At 41.7% G+C, this 27,563-nt stretch overlaps 1 protein-coding gene across 1 annotated transcript in view; it reads right to left on the bottom strand.

Moving 5' to 3' along the window:
- The window catches only part of RB1 (RB transcriptional corepressor 1), a 279,061-nt gene that overhangs the window by 190,149 nt on the left and 61,349 nt on the right, over window positions 1-27,563 (bottom strand). The window contains exons 13-17 of the mRNA XM_089679104.1: window positions 26,880-26,996; window positions 22,953-23,009; window positions 12,133-12,164; window positions 8,212-8,288; window positions 900-1,099 (exon numbers count right to left, since the gene is read on the bottom strand). Of these exons, the coding sequence (XP_089535230.1) occupies window positions 900-1,099; window positions 8,212-8,288; window positions 12,133-12,164; window positions 22,953-23,009; window positions 26,880-26,996 (483 nt within the window). The remainder of the gene's footprint in view (window positions 1-899; window positions 1,100-8,211; window positions 8,289-12,132; window positions 12,165-22,952; window positions 23,010-26,879; window positions 26,997-27,563) is intronic.

Genomic DNA, 27,563 nt, shown 5'->3' with positions numbered 1-27,563 from the left:
CTTGGATTAAAAATGGTGGAGTGGAGGAGGAAGGATATTGGGGACGCAAGAGATATATTGAGAGGAAGTGTGGAGGAGCTGAAGGCGGAAGTTATAGCAAGCACATATGACTCGCCTGTAAAAAGGGAGTCTTGTTTTTTGGTGAATGTGTACTCCACTTTACAATACACTACACCACACCACAGGAAGCAGATAAAACCAGATGCATTTACTAACACTAAAAGTGCCCCTCTCTGATTTAGTTTACTGGGTCCCAACTTCTCCGGTCTTCAAAAATATGCACCACCCACGGCAATTTACATGTCCAACAAGATTTCCATTACTGGCAAGTAAGCCATTGGCTAGCGTAATGGCAGAACTTAGCTGTGAAATCAGAAAATTAAAATAAGGCCCCAGCATCAGAGTGAAACTAAATCCAAAAATACTTTTTTTGGTTAGTAAATGTACTAGCAAACATTGTATGGGGTCCATTCTTAGGCAGGGCAATTACTTTCAACTATTTAATTAAGTGCAAGCTGTGAAAAATGTACAAATAAATAAGGCATTGATACAGATGAGTCTGGCTACAAAATTTCACCTCGGGCCAGAAAAAAATGGCAAAAGGTTAGACTGTAGAAGAGCCTCAATGAGACAAAAAATATCTTTCAACTAATGATGACAAAGAATGAACCCCCAGTTGTTTCACTGTTCGACATTTAGAGGTAAACTGAAATCTAGAAGACATCTCTCTACTGTGCGTTATGGAGTTTTGCAATTTCAGATCAAACAGCCACTCACCGACTACTGGAAACAGCAACTTAATTGTAAAGACTTTTTTCACCCACAGTCACCATGAAAAAAAAAAAAAAAAAAAAAAACAAATCACAAAAAATAACTTTTTTGAACTTTAAATCACTCACCGAGTGCCAAGCCAAACTCTCCATAATCATGTGTTCACAGCGCTCAAGGTGTTTGATCATATGTTTTGTTAGACTTGGTTCAGCTCTAATAAAGCTCTCAATTACTTTATAAAAGTCAAATGCTTTCTGCTCAAAGACATTCAAAATCCATGGAAAGGACACTGCTGTTTCTGACTGGGACTGACTCTGAAAGGGATTTCCTGGCAAACAGAAAATATAGAGTTAAAAGATGTACTTTGTTCCTAGATATTTTGTTCATAGTCTGTTGTAAATGGTTATCTACCTGGATTACACACAATTAAATAATTACCCCAACCAAAAATAATGCAATTTTATATTAAACGAAAGTCCAACTCTAGGCAAAACTTTTGAGCATTAAAGGAAACCCGTACTGGACATAACAGACGAGCAGATCATTCTAATTACTTAGTTGGAATACTCAATGATTAAATACCCTGATGATCAGGAAAAGTATGAGGAACAGAAACTCCAACTCCCTTTGCTGCATACTTGTTCCAGACCAGCGACTAAAAGTACTGAAGCCAGACAAGTAGAAATTTCAGAAGATGGTCCCCAATAGCAGCCTATTCCCCACAGTACAGGTTTCCTTTACATGATTTTGCATGAGAATAATTGATGAACACACCTAAAGAAGAATTTGAAGTTTTTAGGCGATGTAGATCAGGGGGAAAATAATTTAAAGACTAGATCAGAACATTGCCAACTGGTACACATCTGCTCTCAGTACACCTGTGTACACAGACAGCCATAGTAAAATCCTCAAGGACTTCAATGGGGATGACAACATGTTGGGAATCTAAGCTTACACATGAAGATTTTTGGTTTGGTGAAACAGAGTTCGTATACATCATTACACTTGCCTTGTTCCAATTTATACTGTACAGTTCAACAATCTAGAGTTTTACAAATTCTACAGTAGACATCGTTCCTGGGAAAGGCTTACAACGGCCATACACGTAACTATCTGACTGAACATCCATCCGGGGGAAGACTTACCATGGCCGTACTCATAACAATTATTCACAGATTCAGATGACATGATCAAATCTATGAATTATCAAAAAGTCACAAATAGTGGCAGTGAATATTTTAAACCAAAACCGATCGTTGTATTTGTAATTATTATCGATTTTGATGGAAAATCAGATTATAGGAAAATGAATAAATTTGATGATTGTTAAGTGTGTTGTGCAGCCCACCAACTTTTCAATCCTCTGATCGTATTTCTGATCAGACAGTATATCGACAATGCGTTTTCATGTATAATCGTTCCGTGTATGCCCACTATCAGACATTATCACTATCATTTTAGATTAGTCAAAAGAAAGAAACAAACGTTGTAGCTTTCACAATGAAAGGAGGGAATCTGTTCTGACCATTTGATCTACAGTGTCAGAATAATTTGTTCAACAAATGACACCGAATATAATCTACTTCATTAGTTCTAAGCTTCAAGATTAATTTAATGCTGCCTTCTGGATTCCTGATGATTTTTCTAGCTGTTTAATAATTAGTCTCTGAGCCTGGAAATGGTTTTCATAAACGTGTATACAGATTTGTCTATGGTATGGACAAAATATGTTTCTACGAGAGGTTGTAAATAGAGATGAGCGAAGTATTCAAAAATTCGATTCGGCTGATTCGGCGAATTCGAGGAATAAATTTGATTCGATGCAAATATATTCGCTGCAAATTTAACTTATAAAAAGGGTGTTTCTAGGCTTCAGAGAGCCTTTATATTAGTGCAGAACACTGTACCTTTATTTAAATGCCCTTGGAGTCTGCTGGGGAAGAGAAATAATACTGTCAGTCAGTATGACATGCAGATGAGTGCCGTCGATCTTAGAATCACCGCACACTTCACTCATTTGGGCAGTCACGGGGCCAAAACCAGAGTGTGGAGCCACAGTGTGGCGGTGGAGGCAGCAGCAATGGGAGGCCATACAGCACCCTATGACAAAATGGAACCCACCAGCAGTGTGAGGAGACCTGAAAGTGGCACATGGCAGAGTGTGGCGATGGAGACAGCAGCAATGGGAGGCCGTACAGGGACCCATGACAGCTTACGGGCCTGGCAGCAGCATGAGGAGGCGGTACAGGGGCCCATGGCAGATTACGGGCCTGGCAGCAGCAATGGGAGGCCCGTAATCTGCCAGCACCCTTTGACAAAATGGAACCCACCAGCAGTGTGAGGAGACCTGAAAGTGGCACATGGCAGAGTGTGGCGATGGAGACAGCAGCAATGGGAGGCCGTACAGGGACCCATGAGACACTCTGGACCTGGCAGCAGCATGAGGAGGCGGTACGGGGGCCCATGGCAGATTACGGGCCTGGCAGCAGCAATGGGAGGCCCGTAATCTGCCAGCACCCTATGACAAAATGGAACACACCAGCAGTGTGAGGAGACCTGAAAGTGGCACATGGCAGAGTGTGGCGATGGAGACAGCAGCAATGGGAGGCCGTACAGGGACCCATGAGACACTCTGGACCTGGCAGCAGCATGAGGAGGCGGTACGGGGGCCCATGGCAGATTACGGGCCTGGCAGCAGCAATGGGAGGCCCGTAATCTGCCAGCACCCTATGACAAAATGGAACCCACCAGCAGTGTGAGGAGACCTGAAAGTGGCACATGGCAGAGTGTGGCAATGGAGACAGCAGCAATGGGAGGCCGTACAGGGACCCATGAGAGACTCTGGACCTGGCAGCAGCATGAGGAGGCGGTACGGGGGCCCATGGCAGATTACGGGCCTGGCAGCAGCAATGGGAGGCCCGTAATCTGCCAGCACCCTATGACAAAATGGAACCCACCAGCAGTGTGAGGAGACCTGAAAGTGGCACATGGCAGAGTGTGGCGATGGAGACAGCAGCAATGGGAGGCCGTACAGGGACCCATGAGAGACTCTGGACCTGGCAGCAGCATGAGGAGGCGGTACGGGGGCCCATGGCAGATTACGGGCCTGGCAGCAGCAATGGGAGGCCCGTAATCTGCCAGCACCCTATGACAAAATGGAACCCACCAGCAGTGTGAGGAGACCTGAAAGTGGCACATAGCAGAGTGTGGCGATAGAGACAGCAGCAATGGGAGGCCGTACAGGGACCCATGAGAGACTCTGGACCTGGCAGCAGCATGAGGAGGCGGTACAGGGGCCCATGGCAGATTACGGGCCTGGCAGCAGCATGAGGAGTCGGTACGGGGGCCCATGGCAGATTACGGGCCTGGCAGCAGCAATGGGAGGCCCGTAATCTGCCAGCACCCTATGACAAAATGGAACACACAAGCAGTGTGAGGAGACCTGAAAGTGGCACATGGCAGAGTGTGGCGATGGAGACAGCAGCAATGGGAGGCCGTACAGGGACCCATGAGAGACTCTGGACCTGGCAGCAGCATGAGGAGGCGGTACGGGGGCCCATGGCAGATTACGGGCCTGGCAGCAGCAATGGGAGGCCTGTAATCTGCCAGCACCCTATGACAAAATGGAACACACCAGCAGTGTGAGGAGACCTGAAAGTGGCACATGGCAGAGTGTGGAGATGGAGACAGCAGCAATGGGAGGCCGTACAGGGACCCGTGAGACACTCTGGACCTGGCAGCAGCATGAGGAGGCAGGCAGAACCGCCGTATCTTTATCACGGTTTTCCCAGGCCACCAAATGGCGACGCTGCATATGCTGACGCAACGCTGTAGTCCCAACATGGGCCCCCTGGCCACGCTTGACTTTCTGGCCACATAGTCGACATACGGCTACGTTTACTTCCTCGGGCGGCTTGACGAAAAATTGCCACACCGCCGAGTAGGAAACTTTGCCCCCGCTACTCCTCACTGGCTGACTGCTACTTCCTCCGTGCACACCGGCACCACTACTGGCCGTGGTGGTAGGCTGCAGTGGAGCTGGTGCTCTACTCCGTGGCCGTTTGCCTCCACTGACACTGCTGCGACCCTGCTGCCTCCTGGGCAACCCACCGACTGTTTTGCTCGCTGCCAAGCTGGCACCCTCTTCTCCTGATGATGCGGAAGCAATAGCCTGATGACGACGAGGCTGCCAAGTGCGATCAGCCTCATCATCATCAATTAGGGTCTCCGCCTCACTACTAGCCCCCTCGGCTGCGTGTGGGTCAGGAGACAGACCTGTCTCTAGACCGGCTACAGAGCCACTCTCCTCGCCAGTACTTCTTCGCCTGGCTGCTGAAGAGGCGGATGTCTCCCCCCGTTCCTGACCGCCCTCTGTTAGCTCTTCCTCACTGTACAGTGGGGCTGAGCCCACAGCATGCGATACTTCGCTTGGTGAGGGAACACCAAAGGACAGGGGCAGGTAGAGGACACGTGATTTCAGTGGGCTTGCTCCCGGGCCATGCCAACTAACGGTTGTGTCTGACGTACCCACCGACCGTTGGCTGTAGGTGTCAGAGGTGACCTGGGAAGAGGAAGACGACCGAGCCAACCAATCGATGACGGCAGGGTTGTCGGTGGAGACACGACCGCTGGATGACACCGGGAGCACTGGCCTCTGGCTGCGACTAGTGCTGCCTCGACCCCTTCCTCTGCTGCCACGTCTGCTCGCTCCTAAAACATTGCTTCCTCTGCCACTCCTCTGCGTGTTGTCTGACATACTCTTTAATTCAACGATTCTGTGTCCCTGAGTAACAATTCTGTGTCTGTCCCTCAGTAACAATTCTGTGTCCCCGAGTAACAATTCTGTGTCTGTCCCTGAGTAACAATTCTGTGTCTGTCCCTGAGTAACAATTCTGTGTCCCTCAGTAACAATTCTGTGTCCCTGAGTAACAATTCTGTGTCCCTGAGTAACAATTCTGTGTCCCTCAGTAACAATTCTGTGTCCCTCAGTAACAATTCTGTGTCCCTCAGTAACAATTCTGTGTCCCTCAGTAACAATTCTGTGTCCCTCAGTAACAATTCTGTGTCCCTCAGTAACAATTCTGTGTCTGTCCCTCAGTAACAATTCTGTGTCCCTTAGTAACAATTCTGTGTCTGTCCCTCAGTAACAATTCTGTGTCCCTCAGTAACAATTCTGTGTCCCTCAGTAACAATTCTGTGTCTGTCCCTCAGTAACAATTCTGTGTCTGTCCCTCAGTAACAATTCTGTGTCCCTCAGTAACAATTCTGTGTCCCTCAGTAACAATTCTGTGTCCCTCAGTAACAATTCTGTGTCCCTCAGTAACAATTCTGTGTCCCTCAGTAACAATTCTGTGTCCCTGAGTAACAATTCTGTGTCTGTCCCTCAGTAACAATTGTGTCCCTCAGTAACAATTCTGTGTCCCTCAGTAACAATTCTGTGTCCCTCAGTAACAATTCTGTGTCCCTCAGTAACAATTCTGTGTCCCTCAGTAACAATTCTGTGTCCCTCAGTAACAATTCTGTGTCCCTCAGTAACAATTCTGTGTCTGTCCCTCAGTAACAATTCTGTGTCCCTCAGTAACAATTCTGTGTCCCTCAGTAACAATTCTGTGTCCCTCAGTAACAATTCTGTGTCTGTCCCTCAGTAACAATTCTGTGTCTGTCCCTCAGTAACAATTCTGTGTCTGTCCCTCAGTAACAATTCTGTGTCTGTCCCTGAGTAACAATTCTGTGTCTGTCCCTGAGTAACAATTCTGTGTCTGTCCCTGAGTAACAATTCTGTGTCTGTCCCTGAGTAACAATTCTGTGTCTGTCCCTGAGTAACAATTCTGTGTCTGTTCCTGAGTAACAATTCTGCGTCTGTCCCTGAGTAACAATTCTGCGTCTGTCCCTGAGTAACAATTCTGTGTCCCTCAGTAACAATTCTGTGTCCCTCAGTAACAATTCTGTGTCCCTCAGTAACAATTCTGTGTCCCTGAGTAACAATTCTGTGTCTGTCACTGAGTAACAATTCTGTGTCTGTCCCTGAGTAACAATTCTGTGTCTGTCCCTCAGTAACAATTCTGTGTCTGTCCCTCAGTAACAATTCTGTGTCCCTCAGTAACAATTCTGTGTCCCTCAGTAACAATTCTGTGTCCCTGAGTAACAATTCTGTGTCCCTCAGTAACAATTCTGTGTCCCTCAGTAACAATTCTGTGTCCCTCAGTAACAATTCTGTGTCCCTCAGTAACAATTCTGTGTCCCTCAGTAACAATTCTGTGTCTGTCCCTCAGTAACAATTCTGTGTCTGTCCCTGAGTAACAATTCTGTGTCTGTCCCTGAGTAACAATTCTGTGTCTGTCCCTGAGTAACAATTCTGTGTCCCTAAGTAACGGTTCTGTGTCCCTAAGTAACGGTTCTGTGTCCCTAAGTAACGGTTCTGTGTCCCTAAGTAACGGTTCTGTGGCCTAACTCTGTCCCTCAATACAGACAGGTGGTCTGTCTCTCTTGAATGACTGGAGGCTAATGGAGAATTCTAAAATGGCCGCAATTTATAGCTCGACCATTACACAGTGCTGGCTGGCTGGCGATTGGCTAATGCGATCACATGTCATGAATGAATGCATTATGGGTCAGCGCGCCTTGTCTGCGCGCCTTCCCACAGATCCCCGCTCCGTCGCCGCACATGTCGCCGCCATTTTTGGAAAAATTTCGATTTGCGCATCCGAAGTCTGCTAATTTTCGGATTCGGCGCGAATCGAAATTTTCCTAATATTCGAAACGAATTCCACTTCGCCTACTTCGATTCGCTCATCTCTAGTTGTAAACCCTTACACATACCCAGTGAAGTAACTAGCCTCAGGTGATACACAAAGATGAAACAAATCCTCCTACATGAGATGTACCTGTTATTATGCAGCCATCTTTTCTGTACAGCAATTTAAAGGGAAGAATTTACATAGCTTTTCTGAGCTTTCAGAGGCAGGGAGCAGGGATCTGACGTCACAAGCTGCACAGCTTAGAGAGGAGAGCTGAGTGTACTTTGAAACATGAGTGGGGGGGAATGGACACACTACCTCCACGTAGTCTCACAGGAAAACATGCACAGCTGAGATTTTCAATCACAGGCTGTGTGCTAGAGACCCCCTCATCCGTTACCCACCAGTGATTGAAGTCTGCACAACCTGTTAGAAATTACATGACTGGATAGCAAAGCAGGCAGCAGACAGAATTACACTAGGATTAAGGCAACTATACACTATAGAAGGATATTCTTTGTTCATTTTTCATGTCAGAGGTTTACAGCCACTTTTACCAAAAGAAAAGCATTACACTCTTTTATGGAAATTTCATATTTGTAGAACTAGTAAGAAAAGTACTGGGGGAAAATGACTTGCACAAACTGTCATATACGCAGCCTAGCAACACCAGCAAAGGCAGACTTTCATATATTTTTCTTACCTCCATAAGTAGCCATGACAACTTCCACAGCACAGGCCAAGAGACATGTATGAAAAATGTCATTATTCAACAGTATGCTACAAAATAATGACAATAATTAGATTTATATGTGAAGAAAAACAAATCATATAGATCACAATTTCAACCATAACTTTTTATTTTTGTGGACAGAGAAGGAAATCGCTATAGGCTATGTAAAGGTTTTTGAGACTGTCTGCATTCCCACTGGAAAGATTCCCGCTCAATTCTTATTTTATTAAAGTGGTTACCAAAGCTAGAAGTAAGAGGAAACCTCCCTAGGTAAGCCAAGGAACATAAGAAGCACGGACCCTTCAGTACTGTATTCAAAGCAAAAATGGAAAAAAAAAATAAATAAATAAAAAAAAAAATATATATATATATATATATATATATATATATATATATATATATATATATATAAAAAAGGGCTTGCATTCACAGAGTATGTATTATATAGATGTTACCCTCAGGGGATTGGACACTGGCAAAAAACCTTGCTAGGGCCACCCCTAGTGAGACATTAGTTTTTGGGGGGTTTTTTGAAAGCAATCAGGAGTGACCACAGGAAACATAAGGGAGGGTCCAGTGTCCTGTACTGCACTCCAAGATAAGGATTTATGTAAGGATAAGGACAGACCAAATCAAAATTTCTTAATTGTACAGCACAGTCATAGACCATGGAACGTACCAAAGCAATAAATTTGGGGGTTGGGAACAACATAGCAAACATAACTGCCAGCAGTGTGAAAATATATGACAATCCTAAAAAAAACAAAAAAAAACAAACTTCATCAAGTAAAGAGCTAGTTTTTAGTGGAAAAAAAATTTATGCTTATACATAAACAATACTAAAGAGTAAACATAAATCAATACTAAGGTCACTTTCACATTGGTGCACTTAAAAACGCAGTATTACCACATTTTCCATGCATTTTATAGTGTGTTTTTTGGATTCCTGACTCCCGGCATGCACCTGTAAAATTTGGACACCGCAAGTGCATTTTTTATGTGTTACCCATAAAAATCAATGGGGGGGTTTGGTGTGTTTACCATAGAAAATCAATGAGGGTGAGTGGTATGGTTTTAAAAAGTACACCAAAAGGTACAGCATGCAAGACTTTTCAAAACGCAGTGCAGCAATGTGAACAGTTGCATTGAATTCAAAGGGAAATAATTTTCATGCACTTTGTCTGAAATAAATGTTTGTGTATGGAGTATGCCTGTTACGCAGATTGCAGTTAAGGAAGCATGGAGCATTGGAGGATGAGAACTGGAAGCAGCATGACTAAAGCGGTACACGCACAGTTCCGTTTTTCTTGTTCAAACAAAAAAAGCTGAACGGATTCCCCCATCCACACATTCAGTTTGGCTATGGGAATCCTCCCCACTGTGTGGTTTTCTGACAGCTGGGAAACTCCCCCGCTGTCAGAATACACAGATCATGCAGCGCTGATAAAACTGAAATTTTCCAGCAATCCCATTCATCGATAGATTGTCTTCTCATGAACGGAAATGGCCATACATGGATTGAAATTCAGCCAGTTCCTGCTGAATTTCGATCCATGTATGGCAAGCTTAAAAGTCTGTACCTTAAATTTTGTTTATATTTTTATCATTCTTAGCAGTAAAAGGGGACACAAGTTAAAGTATTTCTATGCATGAAGGTAAATAACCAGTATGAAGCTCCCCCTGCAGTTCCCCCAATACTTACCTAAGCTCGATCCCAATTCAGTGATGTGCACAAGAGCGGCTGCTGTCCTGGCGTTCTGCTTCCTCATTGGCCCCATTGGCTTCCACTGCTGTCAATCACAGCCAGTGAGGAGGTAGCTGAGGTGGGGCTGAGCCCTGTTCAGAGGGTCTTATGGACGCACAGATCGGGGCTCTGGAGCAAGCACTCGACAGGGGGGAGCAGTCCAGGATGCCAGCAGGGGACCCGAGAAGAGGAGGATTGGGGTTGCTCTGTGCAAAACACTTGCACAGAGCAGGTAAGTATAATATGTTTGTTATTTAAAAAAAAAAAGCCTCTAGTACAGGGGTGGCCAACCTGCGGCTCTCCAGCTGCTGCAGGACTACAAGTTCCATCATGCCTCTGCAAGTCAGTAACTTCCCATCTTTGCAATGCCTCATGGGAAATGTAGTTCCACAACAGCTGGAGAGGCACAGGTTAGCCACCCCTGCTCTAGTATCACTTTACCATTTCCTCCCTGATCCCGTGCGCAGCGGAACATTAATCTACAAACTGTAAAAGCGAAGGGGTTAAACAGACATTTGCCATGAATATTACCAGCATAAAATCCATCTTGTTTTTAATCATCTGTATTAGATTGCTCTACTCTGCAAATCCAATAAACAATTAGTGGCAGAACATATCTTGATGAACTTGCCTATGCTAATGATTCCCATCTCAGAACAACCCAGTTATAAATCAAGTCTACAATGGGAATGATCCATTCTCATCATGTACATCCCAGAATACTGCATAGAATAACAAGACAAATCCAAAAGCCTAAAGTGGCCTTTAATAACTTCCCATAAACCCTGAATACCAGAAATCCCAGGAAGTATATGACAGCCAACACTGCACTGTGCGGTTATTCTAACAATATCATGATCATTAATAAACCAGTGAGCAAGCTAGGGCAAGAAGGTAGCACATGAAACTGCAATGCTGTAAACTCTAAGTAATGATACTACCTTCTGGTTATAGGTCACTTGTGTGAATATCAAAATCTCAAATATTTTGGCATGTAAAACAGTTCACACAAGTATTTCTGCAACTGTGTACTTTGTTTGAATAAAGTTCCACTACATTTATGTCATAGGGATCAAAAATGTATACATAATCAAAAAGTGTTTTGCTTTAAAAAAAAAAATAAAAACAAAAACTATTAACAACTAAATTTTCCATAGCAGACATCAGATCTGCTTATTGCAAAGAGTTTGATAGTAAGCAAGGAAGTAATGCTTGCTTCTAAGTAAATGTTACTGAATCACCTACACAAAGCCCATTTAAGGCTACAGTAAATTATTTGAATTCAGCCTTCATTTTTGAGAACTCAACTCCAATTATCACAGTATTAGTGTCACAGTATGAAAGTTGAGATGAAATCTTTATCTAATTCACACCAGAACGATACAATGCAGTGCACTTTATGCACCCATAATACCATACATTGTATTTAGATGGCCCATTTATTTAAAATACAACCACCACAATGGAAACCCCCACACCAAAAAAATCACTCCCAGAGAATCTTTGATGGCAGTGTGTACTACCACACCCCAAAATGGAATTGTCAATAGCAGTGTTGCTGTTACATTTATTTTTAAACCATGGTCATGAGGAATAGCATAGTCACATGATCCTTCTCTTTCATTGCACCCTGCTCGGTTATGAAAGATACCAGAGACACATAATTTGTACTACATTTTGACCATCTTCAGTCTACTCCTTCAGATTTTGCTACTCTGCAGCTCTTGGTAATTTTCCACACCAAAATGTTAAAGAAAATCACACAGAAAAATTGTGGCAAGGGATACTTTTTGCTGCAACTCTTAAAAAAAAAAAAAAAAAAAAAAAAAAAGGGACAGTAGGAGTAACATTCAAACAGAGGGCCGATAAGATTGTAGGGATTTATTTTTTTAAAATGGTGCTTTAAAACCTGTAGTCTTGACCTGTAATGTGCCCCCGACATTACCCCCATACTGTTACACAATGGAAAGGAGACATTATACAAGTTATAAAAAAAAAAAAAAAAAAGGGAGCACAATGCTGACAGACATGGGGCAGGAAGCAGACAATTGACTATAAAAAGTGTCCAAACTCCCTCATGATTTTTTACAGTAATGTATACAATTTCCTTTGAGTCTAAAAATATATAACAAAGCTAAAAAACAAACCTGAAGTTGTGTATAGACAAGCGTTCTTCTTCCTGAAAGGTAAAGACAAAAGAAAGCTGCCAATTATTTATTTATTTTTTTGTAGTAGATACTGATAAACATCAAAGGGCTTTAACTACAAACACCTACTTCTGGAGAAAGGTTGTGGAACACAGCAAGAGCACATTTTATTTGCCTACAAAACACAGTGGACTTTTTACTTTGATCTGCAATTACAAAACTAAAATATGGATAGAAAAAAAAAAAAAAAAAAAGATGCTGATGTAGAACTGTACAAATTCAAAAGAGGATAAGGTAAGCAAAAAAAAAAAAAAGAAAAAGCAGATCCTTCAGCCTCGCTGCTTGTAATTTGTAAATAAATTACATTTATAGGAGTTCTCCCTATGAATAGCCATCAGCCAATGGTTTGGGTAGGTGCTGGCTCTCAATCCCCACTGAGGATCAGGAACTAATCAGAATGGTTCCTGATTACGTGATCCCTAGGTCAGCTGTGATGAGCAAATGATAATAATAAAGAAATAAGCAATTTTTATAATGTACCAAATAAAAGCTTTATATGTCATTTTTAAAAAAAAACTATATAATGAATTATGAAAATTTACTTTTGTCAAGTTAACCGATCCATGTTGATGCAGCTAAATTTGGCCTGGTCATCTAGGCATCATTCTGATTATGAAAGGGTTAACAAGCATACATTTTGGCAGAGAGTTTTCTTAGGGCTGCAAGCAGACATATCTGCTGAAAGGTCCCACTATACCACCTGGGAAAGCCTGTAAACATGTATAAATGGGGTTACCCACTCCATATGCTTGTATGAAGAGACGGGAAAGCTACAAAACTTACATACCCTTACAGTCCCTCAATCTACCCATGCGATTGCCCTGTCATTGTCCTCTTTTAAATTCCCCTGCAGGATAAGACTGCTCTCCTGTGGCATACAATTACCTTTACCCCTTATTGGTGCAGACCCCATCATCATTTTCATCCAGATTGTGTGTGGATGTTCAGGTACTGGGATAGGCACAAATTTGCACCGATATACCCAACAAGCGACCACAGAGTTTATGCTAGCACTAGAAAAGATAAAATCTTCGCCTTGATCATCTTGCCCTCCTGCCCACACACAATTTGAAATGCGGAGGTGTTGCATCAGTGGAGGAACGGTAGACTATCTGACTCCTGTGCACTGCACTGCTTTCTAGACCCTCTTCAAACCCAATAACCCCTCAGCTATTACTGAACACTATGTATTGCTAATATTCCTTTGTAGCAGGATGCCAATATCCTCAATATTTTCCCACAATATTTGCACCTTACGCTCATTGTCACAGAGCTACATCATTTTTTTAGCCTCTCCTCACCATATAATCGGAACACCTGGAAGCAAGGAGAACCTTGGTAGTGACTTGTTTGTTTTACATAGTACAAACATAGTACATGGTTATGTTATCTCTGCCTAGAGCATCAATTTACCTGTCACGCCTCTTCCTCTGACACTATAGCAGTTTACCAAGAGGCAATCCTGCGATTTAGAACGGTTTTTGTTAATGTTGTTTTTGCATCTTTCCCACATTTAGTTTTTTTGACTGTGAAACAAACTGCTGAGTTGGAACAGGGTTTAACTGTTGCACCTCTGCTCCTCACATCATACCAGTCAATGATGAGGCGATGCTATTATCTATTTAATGTCTGTTTTTGCTAATGTTATTGCACCTTTCCCCATTCTGGTCTTTGATTGTACAACTGCTGAGCTGTTTCCTGGCTTTTTTAAACTGGTATAGTATACATGTTTTTTTAAGGTATGCGACAAAAAACACAAATTCCTTACCACGTGCATAAACAGAAACCCATATCCGGTTTCTTCAGTAAACCCACTTTAAAAGATTTGCAGCCATATCCTTTAAATCCCATCATTACACCATGGTTTTCTCTAGTGATAACAGTGCCCAAAATTCTAAAAGTAGACCGGTAACTATTCACAATACTATCCTGTGCACCCTTACTGATGTTTTTAACTAGTTCAACTCTCACACCTGTACACCCCCCAATGGACCAATGAGCAATGTTTACACTTCTGCTAGGAGCCTGTTTATTCAGCTATGACCGTCATTGAATAAGATAAAGTAATAATGAATAAATATGAAAAAAAAAATGTCATATGTGATTTTTAAGTAAAAGATTGGGGGAGATGGGAAAGTAGAGCTATTTAGGGCTAATTAGAGTAAACTAAGGGTTAATAAGAGTTAAGAAAAAAAAAAAACACTTTTTTTTGCTAAAATCTATCTCCAAAAACCAAATGACAACCCTAAATTCCATCTTTGGTAAATTGCATGACTTTACTAAAGGTCTTCCACTGCTTGATAAGTGTTAGCAGGAATGTGGCTTTCATTTGTTAGTCAAATCCACCTAAATCTGCCAGTGCATAGTGCAGTAATGGCAAACCTTTTAAAGACCGAGTGCCCAAACTGCAATCCAAAACCCACATTTTTTGCAAAGTGCCAACACTGCAATTAAACCTGAATACTGAGGTTTTAGTTTAGAAAAAACAACCTGTCATGTTTCACATGACTGTCATACTGACTGTCATATGTCTTTAAGTGTTTCTACATTTTGTTTCTGCTCCTCCCTTTCCTGTGGTTTAGTTAATGCTGTATAGATAGCCCACCCCTTTTCCCAGTAAGGCATTGCAGCAAGTCTCATGTCATGAAGTAAAGCACATTATGATCTTTTGACCTATTGTCAAGGTCCTACCTTTTCCCTGAGGTTATGTTACTCCATGTGCTGGCGTCCATCTTGGATTCTGCTGTGCATGATGGGAATCCTTATTATGCCTTCAGGTCTCTGAGGTCCACCCCCCAGAGGGGCGTGGCTGATGACATATAAGCCTGTGGCCCGCACATGCTCTTTGCACTTGTGTCTTGTGTCTTTGTGTCACTATTACTCTGTTCTGACTCTCGTGACTCTCCTGGTATTCTGATTCGGCTTGTGACTTGACTATTCTTTGTATTCTCCTTTGATCTGACCCTCTGTTGCTGAACCCGGCTTGTGACCTGTGATTCTCGTCTGCTGTCCTGTACTGTTTTGTCCTGTTGTTGACCCCGGCTTGTCTGACTACTCTTTTGTTTCTTCCACCAGCTACACGCCATTGGCGGCGGCCATTACCGCAGCTGAGGTGTCTCGGGGGCCGCGACCTGGTTCTTGGCTGCGTCAAGTCCATCCCCACCATCAGGGGCCCTGGTGAAGGGCAGCCTGGGACTTAGACTCCGCACCCTGAGGGACTTCGGTCTGTGGGTGGTGGTTGTCGTCAGCCAGTGCGTTACATTGTTAGGCCTGCCTGTCCGTTCCTCGGCTCCTGCCCTGACACCTATCGAATGTTCATTGTTGTAAGATTCTCTCAGTTTATGGAATAAACTTCACACGATCTACAAGATGTCTTATCGATTGAGTCACTGACTGTGGTATCCAACTGAGGTTGAAGTTATCGCTATCTCATCACAACTGTAAGTTACAGAGATCACACTATCAATGCTTAGATTGGAGAGACAGAACACAACCCATACATTAACATCTTTTGTCTTAAAAGAAAAACACCATAACATAGTTTCCATTGGCCACCAGCACAAGGGGGCAAAGTTCCACTGACCACCAGCACAAGGGGGCAAAGTTCCACTGACCACCAGCACAAGGGGTCAAATGTTCCACTGACCACCAGCACAAGGTTGCAAAGTTCCACTGACCACCAGCACAAGGGGTCAAATGTTCCACTGACCACCAGCACAAGGGGGAAAAGTTCCACTGACCATCAATGACAGCATCTCCTGGCGCCGCTACTCCTTTTAGAGTATGAGCATGGCCCCTACGTCCACTGTTATCTGATGCTCGGCTGCTTGGCGATGCTGGGGTGACTTAGCTTAAGTGCCGACGGAGAGGGCTCCACGTGCCCGCTGCGGCATGTGTGCCATAGGTTCACCACCACTGGCATAGTGCATTCAACACTACCCTCTTCCCCTTTATTGAAAATGCTGCTGTACAAAAAGGTGTCTCTGGTGCTCCTCTATACAGACTGAAGACACCCTAAAATAGAAATTGTGTTACTGGCCAAATCAAAGCTCGCTTGCCGCACCTGCAGCTTTTGCGATGCTTTCATTCAGCTTTAGCTTCGCTTTGGTTTGGAGGTATTGCAGGTATGAGATATCAACACACATAGGCCATCTGCTAAGCTTCATTAAAGCTTCAAAAGTCAACACAGAAGCATCACTAAAGCACCAAAAACACATCAAGAAAAGCATGTTGAAATGGTAGGCGCTTTAATGAATGTTAAAGTTGAAGCAAGTGTAACAAGCCCTAAATAATTGGCACAGTTTGACAGGCGAAGCCCCACACATCCACACCAATTTCAAAAGTTACAACGGCTGTAGGGGTGGGGGAGAACCTCCGCACGCTGTGCAATTCATGACACTCATCACAGAAGCTGCTCTGATTTAAATAGGAAAATCAGCAAAAATTGTAGCTTTGCTGTGACATTCATTACTTAGAAGCAACACAAGAGGCCACAAGGGATACACCAACTTATCTGTCGTAGTACCTTACATTTACTGTTGGATCAAAGTTATACACAACACAAATAGTTTGCAAAAACGGAGACAAAGCGTGGAAGGAGGTTAGCACATTCAAATAAAAACAGGTTTGTAACTATGTTCCAAAAATACGCACCCATACTAATGACATAGTACATCAATGAGAAAGGACAGTAAGTCAAAAAGCCTTACGTTATTATTCAAAACTCTATGGAATTGTCCTCTCGCTTAACAATCAAGTATTTACCACCATCAAATCTTTACCCTCTAACAAAAGCTTGAGAAGATTGAGGCTACATGGCCCTAATAGGACCTTTAACAGTTTATAAATACTGTATAATAATAATAATAACCACACATCTTTATGTTCTGAAACAACCTCTAGCACAATAATCATATTACATATTGTTATTATGGCCAGTTTTAATTATCCTGATACTGATTGGGCAAATGGAACTCAACATTCAACAAAGGCTCTTTATTTTGTAACCACTTCCATAGCAGACACCTTTACCCCCTTCCTGCCCAGGCCAACCTTCAGCCTGATTACTAGGGATTACATGGAAAGCCATACAAGTACACCTTCCACCCCAATAGGTTCGGTTTGTGACATTCAGACTGATGGTGAGAATAGTTTTAAAACCAACACATAGTGTTGGACACCATTTAGCGGTTTTTGATGTTATTTAAGATGTTGTGTGTGCATTAATAATTTTATATAATTTAGACTTTTTTGGTTTATAATAAAACTGTTATTCTTTACGATACAATTATGGTTTATTAAGCCACCCTTGTGACATAAGTAACCACTTTTTTGCTTGGGCTCCCTTGCTGAAGAATCGTCCATTTGGTACATGTGCAATTTGGTTACAGTGATAGCACTGAACGAAATGAGTTTTGACTGATGGACGGATCTTTTCCTAATCAATTTTCAGCGCTCTCACACTTTGAATGACAATTGCGTGGTCATGCAACACTGTACCCAAACTAAATTTTTATCACTTTGTTCGCACAACTAGAGCATTCTTTTGGTGGTATTTAATCACCACTTGGGTTTTTATTTTTTAATAAATTAACAAAAAAAGACTGAAAATTTTGAAGAAAAAAAAAAACCATGTTCTTCTTAGTTTTGGTTACAAAATTTGGGAAATAAATAATTGTCCTTCATAACTGTAGGACAAGATGTATTCTGCTACATTTCTTTGTTGAAAATAACCCAAATCAGTGTTTATTATTTTGTCTGTAGGAAAATTATAGAGTCCACAAATTATGGTATATATCTGAAAATTGATCAATCCTGATGTACTGATGGCTGATCCAATTTCTTGAGGTCCAAAAATGTCAGAACAGTACAGATATCCCCCAAATGACCCCTTTTTGGAAAGCAGACAGTCTGAGGTAATTAGTAGGAGGCATGACAAGTTTTTTGAAGTTGTAATTTTATGGTCATAGTTTTTTGGAAAAAGTAAGTAAAAACTTTTTTTTTTTTTATATACTGTCACCAGTGCAGTACAGCATCATCATATAACTGGTGTGACAGTAATCAGGGACATTAACTGGTGACTGTACAGAGAAAAGAAGGAAACGCACACAATTTTGCGCACCTTTGCCACCCTGTAGCAGTATTACTGCTATAAGGCGGACAGGAAGTGGTTCTTAAAGATGAATTGAAAAAGTGCATTAGTCATTATGATCCACTAGGTAACAAATGAAAAGAACAAAATTAATACCTATGTGGCTAAATTCTAGTGCGTGTAAACAAAACAATTAAATGAGGAAAAAAAACAGGCCTTTAAAAAGTAGAAGGGACACCTGCTGCATTTAGGATTTACAAGGAATACAACAGTAATGCAAGACAGTAATCAGGGCAGCTAAAACAGAAAACAAGAAACACATTGCTACAAGTCTGTTGGAGTTTATGAAATTGTATGAACATCACATTTTACACCCAACCCCTTCCTCTCCTATATGCATCTACACTATATTGCCAAAAGTATTGGGACTCCCCTCCAAATCATTGGATGCAAGTGTTTCAAACACCTCCGTGGCCGCAGGTGTATAAAATCAAGCACTTTGGCATACAGACTGCTTCTACAAACATTTGTGAAAGTATGGGTTGCTCTCAGGATCTCAGTGAATTCAAGCGTGGTACCGTGATAGGATGCCACCTGTACAATAATTCCATTCGTAAAATGTCTTTGCTACTAAATATTCCACGGTCAACTGTTAGTGGTATTATAACAAAGTGGAAGCAACTGGGAACAACAGCAACTCACTACGTGGTAGGCCACGTCTACAGAGTCAAAAGTCAACTGTCTACAGAGTCAAAAGCTAAAGACCTCCAAACGTCGTGTGGCCTTCAGATTAGCACAACAGTGTGTAGAGAGCTTCTTGAAATAGGTTTCCATGGCAGAGCAGCTGCATCCATGCCTTACATCACCAAGTGCAATGCAAAGCATCAAATACAGTGGTGTAAAGCACGCCGTCACTGGACTCTGGAGCAGTGGACACATTCTCTGGAGTGACAAATCACACTTCTCTGTCTGGCAATCCAATGGAAGTGTCTGGGTTTGGCGGTTGCCAGGAGAACGGTACTTGCCTGACTGCATTGTGCCAAGTGTAAAGTTTGGTGGAGGGGGGATTATGTTGTGGGGTTGTTTTTCAGGGGTTGGGCTTGGCCCCTTAGTTCCAGTGAAGGGAACTCTTAAGGCGTCAGCATACCAAGACATTTTGGACAATTTCATGCTCCCAACTTTGTGGGAACAGTTTGGGGATGACCCCTTCCTGTTCCAACATGACATGGATGAGCGAGTTTGGGGTGGAGGAACTTGATTGGCCTGCACAGAGCCCTGACCTTAACCCAATAGAACACCTTTGGGATGAATTAGAGCTGAGACTGCAAGCCAGGCCTTCTCGTCCGACATCAGTGCCTGACCTCACAAATGCACTTCTGGAAGAATGGTCAAACTTCCCCATAGACACACTCCTAAACCTTGTAGACAGCCTTCCCAGGAGAGTTGAAGCTGGTATAGCTGCAAAGGTGGGCCAACTCAATATTGAAACCTACGGACTAAGACTGGGATGCCATTAAAGTTTGTGTGCATGTAAAGGCAGGTGTCCCAATACTTTTGGCAATATATTGTATTTTATATTTGGTGGTCCTGTCCCAAGGCACAGTGGTTATGAATAAGTGTCTATTACAATGACCCATAGGAGGCCCTTATCCACAAGTGCATACAGAACATTCCTTGTCATAGCCAAACTTATAAGACATACAGTTAGGTCCATATATATTTGGACACAGGCACAATTTTAGTTTTTTTTCAGGTATTTACCAAAACATATTCAAGCTATAGTTATATAATGGATATGGGCTGAAAGTGCAAATTCTCAGGTTAAAATTGAGGGTATGCACATCCAAATTGGAAGAAGGGTTTAGGAATTACAGCTCTTAAAAGCAGCCATCCCCCCTTTTTCAAGGGACCAAAATTAATTGGACAATTGAATCAAAAGCTGTTTCATGGCCAGGTGTGAGCTACTCCGTTACTTCTTCATCAATTAAGCAGGCAAAAGGTCTGGAGTTGATTCTAAGTGTGGTATTTGCATTTGGGATCTATTGCTGTGAACCTACATCATGCGTTCAAAGGAGCTGTCCATGCAAGTGAAACAGGCCATTGTAAGGGTTCAAAAACTAAACAAATCCATCAGAGAGATAGCAGCAACATTAGGAGTGGCCAAATCAACAGTTTGGTACATTCTGAAGAAAGAAGAATGCACCGGTGAGCACAGCAACATAAAAGGGCATGGACATATATGGAAGACAACAGTGGTGGATGATCGCAGGATACTCTCTATGGTAAAGAAAAACCCATTTACAACATGCAGACAAGTGAAAGACACTCTCCAGAAGGTGGACGTATCATTGTCAAAGTCTACAATCAAGAGAAGACTTTACGAGAGCAAATACAGAGGGTTCACCACAAGGTAAAAACCATTCATAAGCCTGAAGGATAGAACAGCCAGATTAGACTTTGCCAAAAAAAATCTAAAAAGCCACACCAGTTGTGCAAAAGCATTCTGTGGATGGATGAAACGAAGATTAATCTGTACCAGAATGACGGGAAGAAAAAAAGTGTGGTGAAGGCTTGGAACAGCTCATGATCCAAAGCACACAATGTCATCTGTAAAACATGGTGGAGGCAGTGTGATGGCATGGGCACGCATGGCTTCTAATGGCACTAGGTCATTGGTGTTTATTGATGATGTGACAGAAGCAGCCAGATGAATTCTGCAGTGTTTAAAGATATACTTGTCCCCAGATTCAGTCAAATGCAGCAAAGTTGATTGGACGACGCTTCACAGTACAGATGGACAATGATCCAAAACACACTGCAAAAGCAACCCAGGAGCTTTTGAAAGAAAAGAAGTGGAATATTCTGCAATGGCCGAGTCAGTCACCTGATCTCAACCCCATTGACCATGCATTTCACTTGCTGAAAGCAGAAAGACCCACAAAGAACAACTGAAGACAGCTGCAGTTAAAGCCTGGCAAAGCATCAGAAAGGAGGAAACTCAGTCTTTGGTAATGTCCATGGGTTCCAGACTTTAGGCAGTCATTGCCAGTAAAGGAGTCTCAACAAAATATTAAAAATGAACATTTTATTTATGATTATATTCATTTGTCCAATTACATTTGAGCCCCTGAAATTGGAGGGACTGTGTATAACAATGGTTGCAGTTCCTAAAATTTGTACTTGATATTTATGTTCAACCCCTTGAATTAAAGCTGAACGTCTGCACTTCAAATTCATTTGGATTGATTCGTTTTCATTTATTCTGGTGGCACACAGAGACAAAAGTATGAAAATTGCTCCTGTGTCAAAATATATATGGACCCAACTGTATTTGTGTTTTATCAAGTGCTTAGTATATCCTCAAAGAAGAAGGCTCACTGGATTGCATTGACCCCTTATGTACAAGAAGGTCAAACAATTTTGCACCTTTTATGTCACTGGACTTCAAGTGGTTGTACTGGGAAGATGTCTTATTGACCCCAGAACTCTCCATAAAGAATACTTGTCACATGCTGTCACTAGGGGTGTTAAATTCGTTGTGACAGCAATAAAAATGATGAAAAAAAATTTTTTTTGAAAGCGACAGTATAAAATAAATGAAATGCCCCCATCCCCCCATGCTTTCATGCAAAGACGAACGCACGTGTTGGTCCCACACGCACGCAAACAGCGGTTGTCCCACACATATGAGGTATCACCATAAACGTCAGATCAAGGACAGAAATTCTAGCACCAGACCTCCCCTCTAAATCTGGTATAAAGTAGTAACCTGTAAAGGCTTTTAAAGCGTTGCCTATGGATACTAAAATTTATGTTGTTGTCACCAATGCACGGGTGTACGCAATTTTAAATCGTGATTTGTTTGGCATCTATTTACTCGGTGTAACATCATCTTTTATAGTTTACCAAAAATTGGGTTATGAATTGTGTTTTTTTGCATTAAAACTCAAAAAAGTTTATTTTTTTCCCCAAAAAAAGTGTTTGAAAACTCACTGCTCAAATACTGTGAGACATAAATAACTGCAAAACTCACCAATTTATTCCCTATGGCCACTGTTTAAAAAAATATATATATGTTTCGGAGTTTTAAAAAATGTTCTACTAAAAACAATGATTGTTACATGTAAACAGAAAGTGCCAGAAAAGGTCTGGTCCTCTAGTGGTTAAACTTAACACTGACTGTATCTGTCTAAGGATGGGTGGGCCTGGGCTAGTGTGCTACACGCACCTCTCCTTCTCATCCATTGTTGCTTTCTCCCCCTTTTACATTTTTTTTTTTTACCCTTCCCCCTTGCTATACTCAGTGACAGTATCAGGCCACCTGCTTTATTTATCTCCTGCTTATCTGGTTGATATAAATATAGTTGGTAATGCTTACTTTACGTATTACCCCCAATGGCTCTGAATACAAATTTGTTTTTTCCTTTCATGGACCTTAAGTGTTCCTCTGTATAGTTTTAACAAACATTGTTTGCTGTGCATTGATGCATGTACAGGTGTTCAAGGCTGTCTACTGTACTTAAGCTTAAGAATAAAGGGTAAATTTTATATAAATGTACATAAGAAAATCCATGGACATATTCTTTATCATGCAAATCACATAGATTAGATGAATGTATATATCTGAAACGTATCAACACAGGTTGATCTAATGTATCAGTGTGCTTACCGATTTGAGTATAGACTCCAACACTCTGTAATGTAAACGTACCCCAACTCTGTATCGCTGTTGAAAACAGAAGCCAGTTAATAAAAACTGTATTAGAAATACATACAATGTAAACAGTTTTTACAGCAAGCATGTTCATTTTCAAAATGATTTTTTGTAGAAGCATTGCCATCATGATTAATAGAAATGATACTGAGTGGTAGTAAAATCCTCTGTAACAAATTAATAAATTTGTCTCGTCTTGTTCTGGTTTAGTACAAATATGACTCATATGTATGAGATCTGAAATACATTTGGAGGCAGAACATGAATGAATAAGTTTGGTAAAAACTGAAACCCAGGTCTGGATCCTGCCATTCATTATGAAGTATGCATCACTCAACAGTGAAACAAAACAGAAGCAGTCACATGTATTAATGCAAACCTTCAACCTAAATTATGTCTCAAACTCAATCTTTCTAAAACGGAGCGCATACTATTCCCTCCAGCCCGTGCCCCCTCCCCTGACTTCACCATCAAGATCAACAATACAACCATCAGTCCCTCCCCTCATGCCAGGGTGCTAGGTATAATCCTGGACTCCCATCTGTCCTTTCAGCCCCAGATCCAATCACTGTCCAAATCTTGTAGACTTCACCTCCGCAACATCTCCAAGATATGCCCGTTTTTAACCACTGAAACCACTAAGCAACTTATTCACTTAATTGTTATCTCTCCCCTTGACTACTGTAACTTCCTCCTCATTGGCCTACCTAATCGCAGGCTATCCCCTCTTCAGTCTATCATGAATGCTGCTGCCAGACTCATCCACCTTGCCAACCGTTCCATATCTGCCATCCCTCTCTGCCAATCCCTCCACTGGCTTGCCATTGCCCAGTGAATAAAAGTAAAAACATTAACAATAACATATAAAGCCATTTATAATTCTGACCCAAATTATATCACTAATTTTGTCTCCAAATATCACCCAAACTGTCCTCGCCGCTCCTCCCACAACCTCCTGCTTAGCTCCCTTGTCTCCTCCTCCCATGCTCGTTTTCAGGACTTCTCCAGAGCCTCCCCCATCCTCTGGAACTCTCTACCCCAATATGACTATTGCCTACTCTGCCCACTTTCAGGCAATCTTTGAAAACCTCTCTCTTCCGGAAAGCCTATCCTGCCTTACCCTCTTGTATTGAACTGTATAGTTGTTGTATTGTCTCCCTTTATATTGTAAAGCACTGAGCATACTGTTGGTACTATATAAATCCTGTATAATAATAATAATAATAGTATTAATGCCATGCCTCCTCTTTGCACAGAGGTGTTTCCCCACGCATGGGCAAAGATGGCTATTATAGAAGGCTCAAACCTTTGCCATCTTTGAGAATGTGTGTGAAATATCCTGCACATGTGCCGAGGTGTCACAGAGCCCTTAGGAACATCCGCACAGGCGTTATAACGGCAGCACAGGAAGGGGGTGGGCAGAGCTACTAAAAAAGCTCTTCTTTATTAGAGAAGTACACAGTATAACCATGGTGGGCTCATCTGCTGTCTACAACTTAGGAAAAGCTTCCACAATACAAAAACAAGAGGTTTATAGAGCCAGGCAAAGATTCAAAAAGCTAGTCAACAAGTATTCAGGTTCCATGTGCTCAGGAGGCAGTTACAACTAGGACTGTGGCTTTCAAGAGACATCAAAAACAAATATATACATACAAATACATAATTAGAAGTGCCAAAAGCTGAATAACGAGTGCATATGCGCTTCATACAGCTAGTAGTAGTGAGTCATATTCAACTGGACTTGTTCTGTAATGTTGAAGTCTTTTTAAGCTTATCCAACCCATTTCTTCAGTTCTGATGAGTGTAAGGAAAAGACCACAGAATTTATTTCCACAAAAGCAGCGCAGACACATTGAAAATGAAATACAGCCAAAAACAATTTTTGTATGTCTGTAAAGGAAAAATATTTTTCTTGCAATGAAGTGTGTCCCGATTCTGGCTGCTGGAGTCTGTGTAAACTTTTACTTAATTCATCATGCACTCCTCTGTTGTCACCTTAGCTTGGGAACTGAGATTTGCAGCTCTGGCTATAGTACAGATCTCATAGGAGGTCACTCACTCAGAACCCCTCATCCCTAACATTCAGAAAAGTCTAGCATTTTTTTCACTAAATGCAATGCAGGAGGAGGTGCAGATGAACATTACTGTCTCCAATCACAGAATGCCTTGCATTTTGTGAAAAGAATACAAAGCTTTTTTCAATAGAGGAGGTGCTTGGCAAGTGACCTCCTATGATATTTGTACTACAGCTGGAATTATAAATCTCAGTACTGGACCTACAGACCCAGCAGAGAACTGTGGCCTGAATAAAAGAAAAAAAAAAAACAAAATGCTGCAGCAGAGATGCGGCACACTTCTTTGGAGGCAACTTATTTTTACTGTGCAAATATACAAAAATCATTTTAGTAATATCTGAGCTTTAGTCAAATTGCCATGGAAAGGCAGCGTGTGCAAGAACAGGAAGGGAAGTGTGAACATTGTGGAACCACAATGTTTTATTATATAATCCCATCATAGATGACAGGAATTTTACACTTCGATTTACATGGTTGAAACCACTATCTGTCTCTCACATATCAATCCATTTTAACATCTCTACACCAGTATTTTGGCAATAATTCACACCTTTTCAGTGAAAGTCTTAAAAAGCGTAATGCAGAATTGGCCTGGACATACTCACTTTCACTTCTGGAGCCCAAGTAAATCTATGCACCCTTTTTCATGCATTACATTAATATCTCAGTGAATAAACTACACTACATAAAACCATTCTTTTGCAGATTTGTGGTCATTATTTTCTGACAGGACAATTTGACCACTCCTTCTCATATAATCTGTTATAAAAAAAATAAAATACTACTTATTGCTCAGTAAACTGTACTAATACAAATGAAATGAAAAATATAACAAAAGTCAAAAATACTTTTTTCAGTTTTGTATTTCACTAATAAAAGATTACTTTATGCAAGCAAGTTTTGATGTATCAGTATTACATGTATGATGTCTTCAAGAAAAACACTATTAACTCACAACCCTTGCCGCAGTTTAGCTGCAATAACTGTGGAAGAAAAGCATTCTATATTACTTTCTAGTTAAAAGTCATGGCTATTTGAAATCACATCAAATAAGCTTTGCAGCCTTATATGGTTACAAGCCGTTTACATAAAAAACAAAATAGTGAAGGAGACAGAAAATGAGTACTAAAGTGATCTACATGTGGTTCCAGAGGGAATGACTGAGGAAGGCCAAGCCAGGACTGGACAAATTCTGACCTTCGGAAAGCCATGGTGACTAGAAAAGATCATCTTACAATAAGCTCTGATCCAGGGAGGTTTCACATCTTTCCCAGGATGTCCCACCAGTATAGCATAGCACAATTCTCTGCAGTTGCCACACCACAATTTATTGCACCTTTAAGTTCAGCATAGGTGGTGTGTTCTCTACTCTGCCTTCCTACATATCCCAGCCATATTCTGACTGACTGTAGAAAAATTCAAGGAGCAAGCTATGAAGTGCAGTGTGCTAGAGATGATAGGGGTCAGGAATACAGCTAGACAGGAAGTGAGAAGAAAGCAGAGAGGGTAGAACTAAAAGTGAGATGAAAGCAGTATGGGCAGAAATTCTGATGAACTGAAAACTGAAAACAACAATACAGATTGCACTGATGCTCACATTTCACCCCATGCTTCTATTACGAAACGGGATCTTGTTGAAAAAGTCAGAATGAGAGGAGGTGGGGAGAGGGAAAGACTAACATCTCAAAACCAAACCTACGTTGCAGCTGGCTTAAAGATTTCCCCTGGCCTGTACAAAGCTTATGAACACATTCAAAGTCTTAGCGCATACAAGCGTTCTAGTGCAATGATAGCACTCAAAAATTACCTGGTATCCTATTTCTGCGCATGCTTGGCCAATTGCAGTTGCAAAACGTGCTTTGAAGACCTGTCCTAAGCGATTTACTCGCTCTGTGATCCTGTTCTGTGGATTATTTGTGCAGTTCTGCAAAGATCATAACTGGCATTAAAGCAGTATCAAAACATTTTAAAAACATTTGTAGATACATTTCTGTAATAAAGATCTGGTTAATTAACTTAAGCAATTTGGTTAAGTCACGCTGAGCTTTTGTGTTTTTTCTGAAATCCTTCTACAAGCACTTCCATACCCTAGATCCTAGCCCTCCAATTGCTTCCAGTAGGTGGCAGACTCTTATACAGTACTGTGCAAAAGACTCAAAGACATAATGCTGTGAAGCAGGCCATGAGAAGTTTTTATCAATCATTGTAAAAAGTATACTAACATAAATTAATATTCTGTTTGGCTTAAATGCCCCCTTAAAATGGATTGTAAAGCTTTATCATTTTCTATTAAAATAATAAACATGTCTATACTTACCTGCTCTGTCCAATGGTTTTTCACAGAGCAGTCCAATCCTCTTCATCTGGGATCTCCTGCTGGCTCCTCCTCACCGGGACTGCCCACCATGGAAAGCCACTTCCTATGAGGCACTCATGCATGCTCAATCCCAAGTGGGGCTGTCTGTATCCATTCAGACATTAGACACACAGC

Source organism: Staurois parvus, unplaced genomic scaffold (assembly GCF_062004578.1).
Source record: "Staurois parvus isolate SC_StPar_1 unplaced genomic scaffold, SC_StPar_1.0 ptg000017l, whole genome shotgun sequence".
Lineage (NCBI taxonomy): Eukaryota > Metazoa > Chordata > Amphibia > Anura > Ranidae > Staurois > Staurois parvus.
This window is presented reverse-complemented; position numbering and strand designations above follow the sequence as displayed.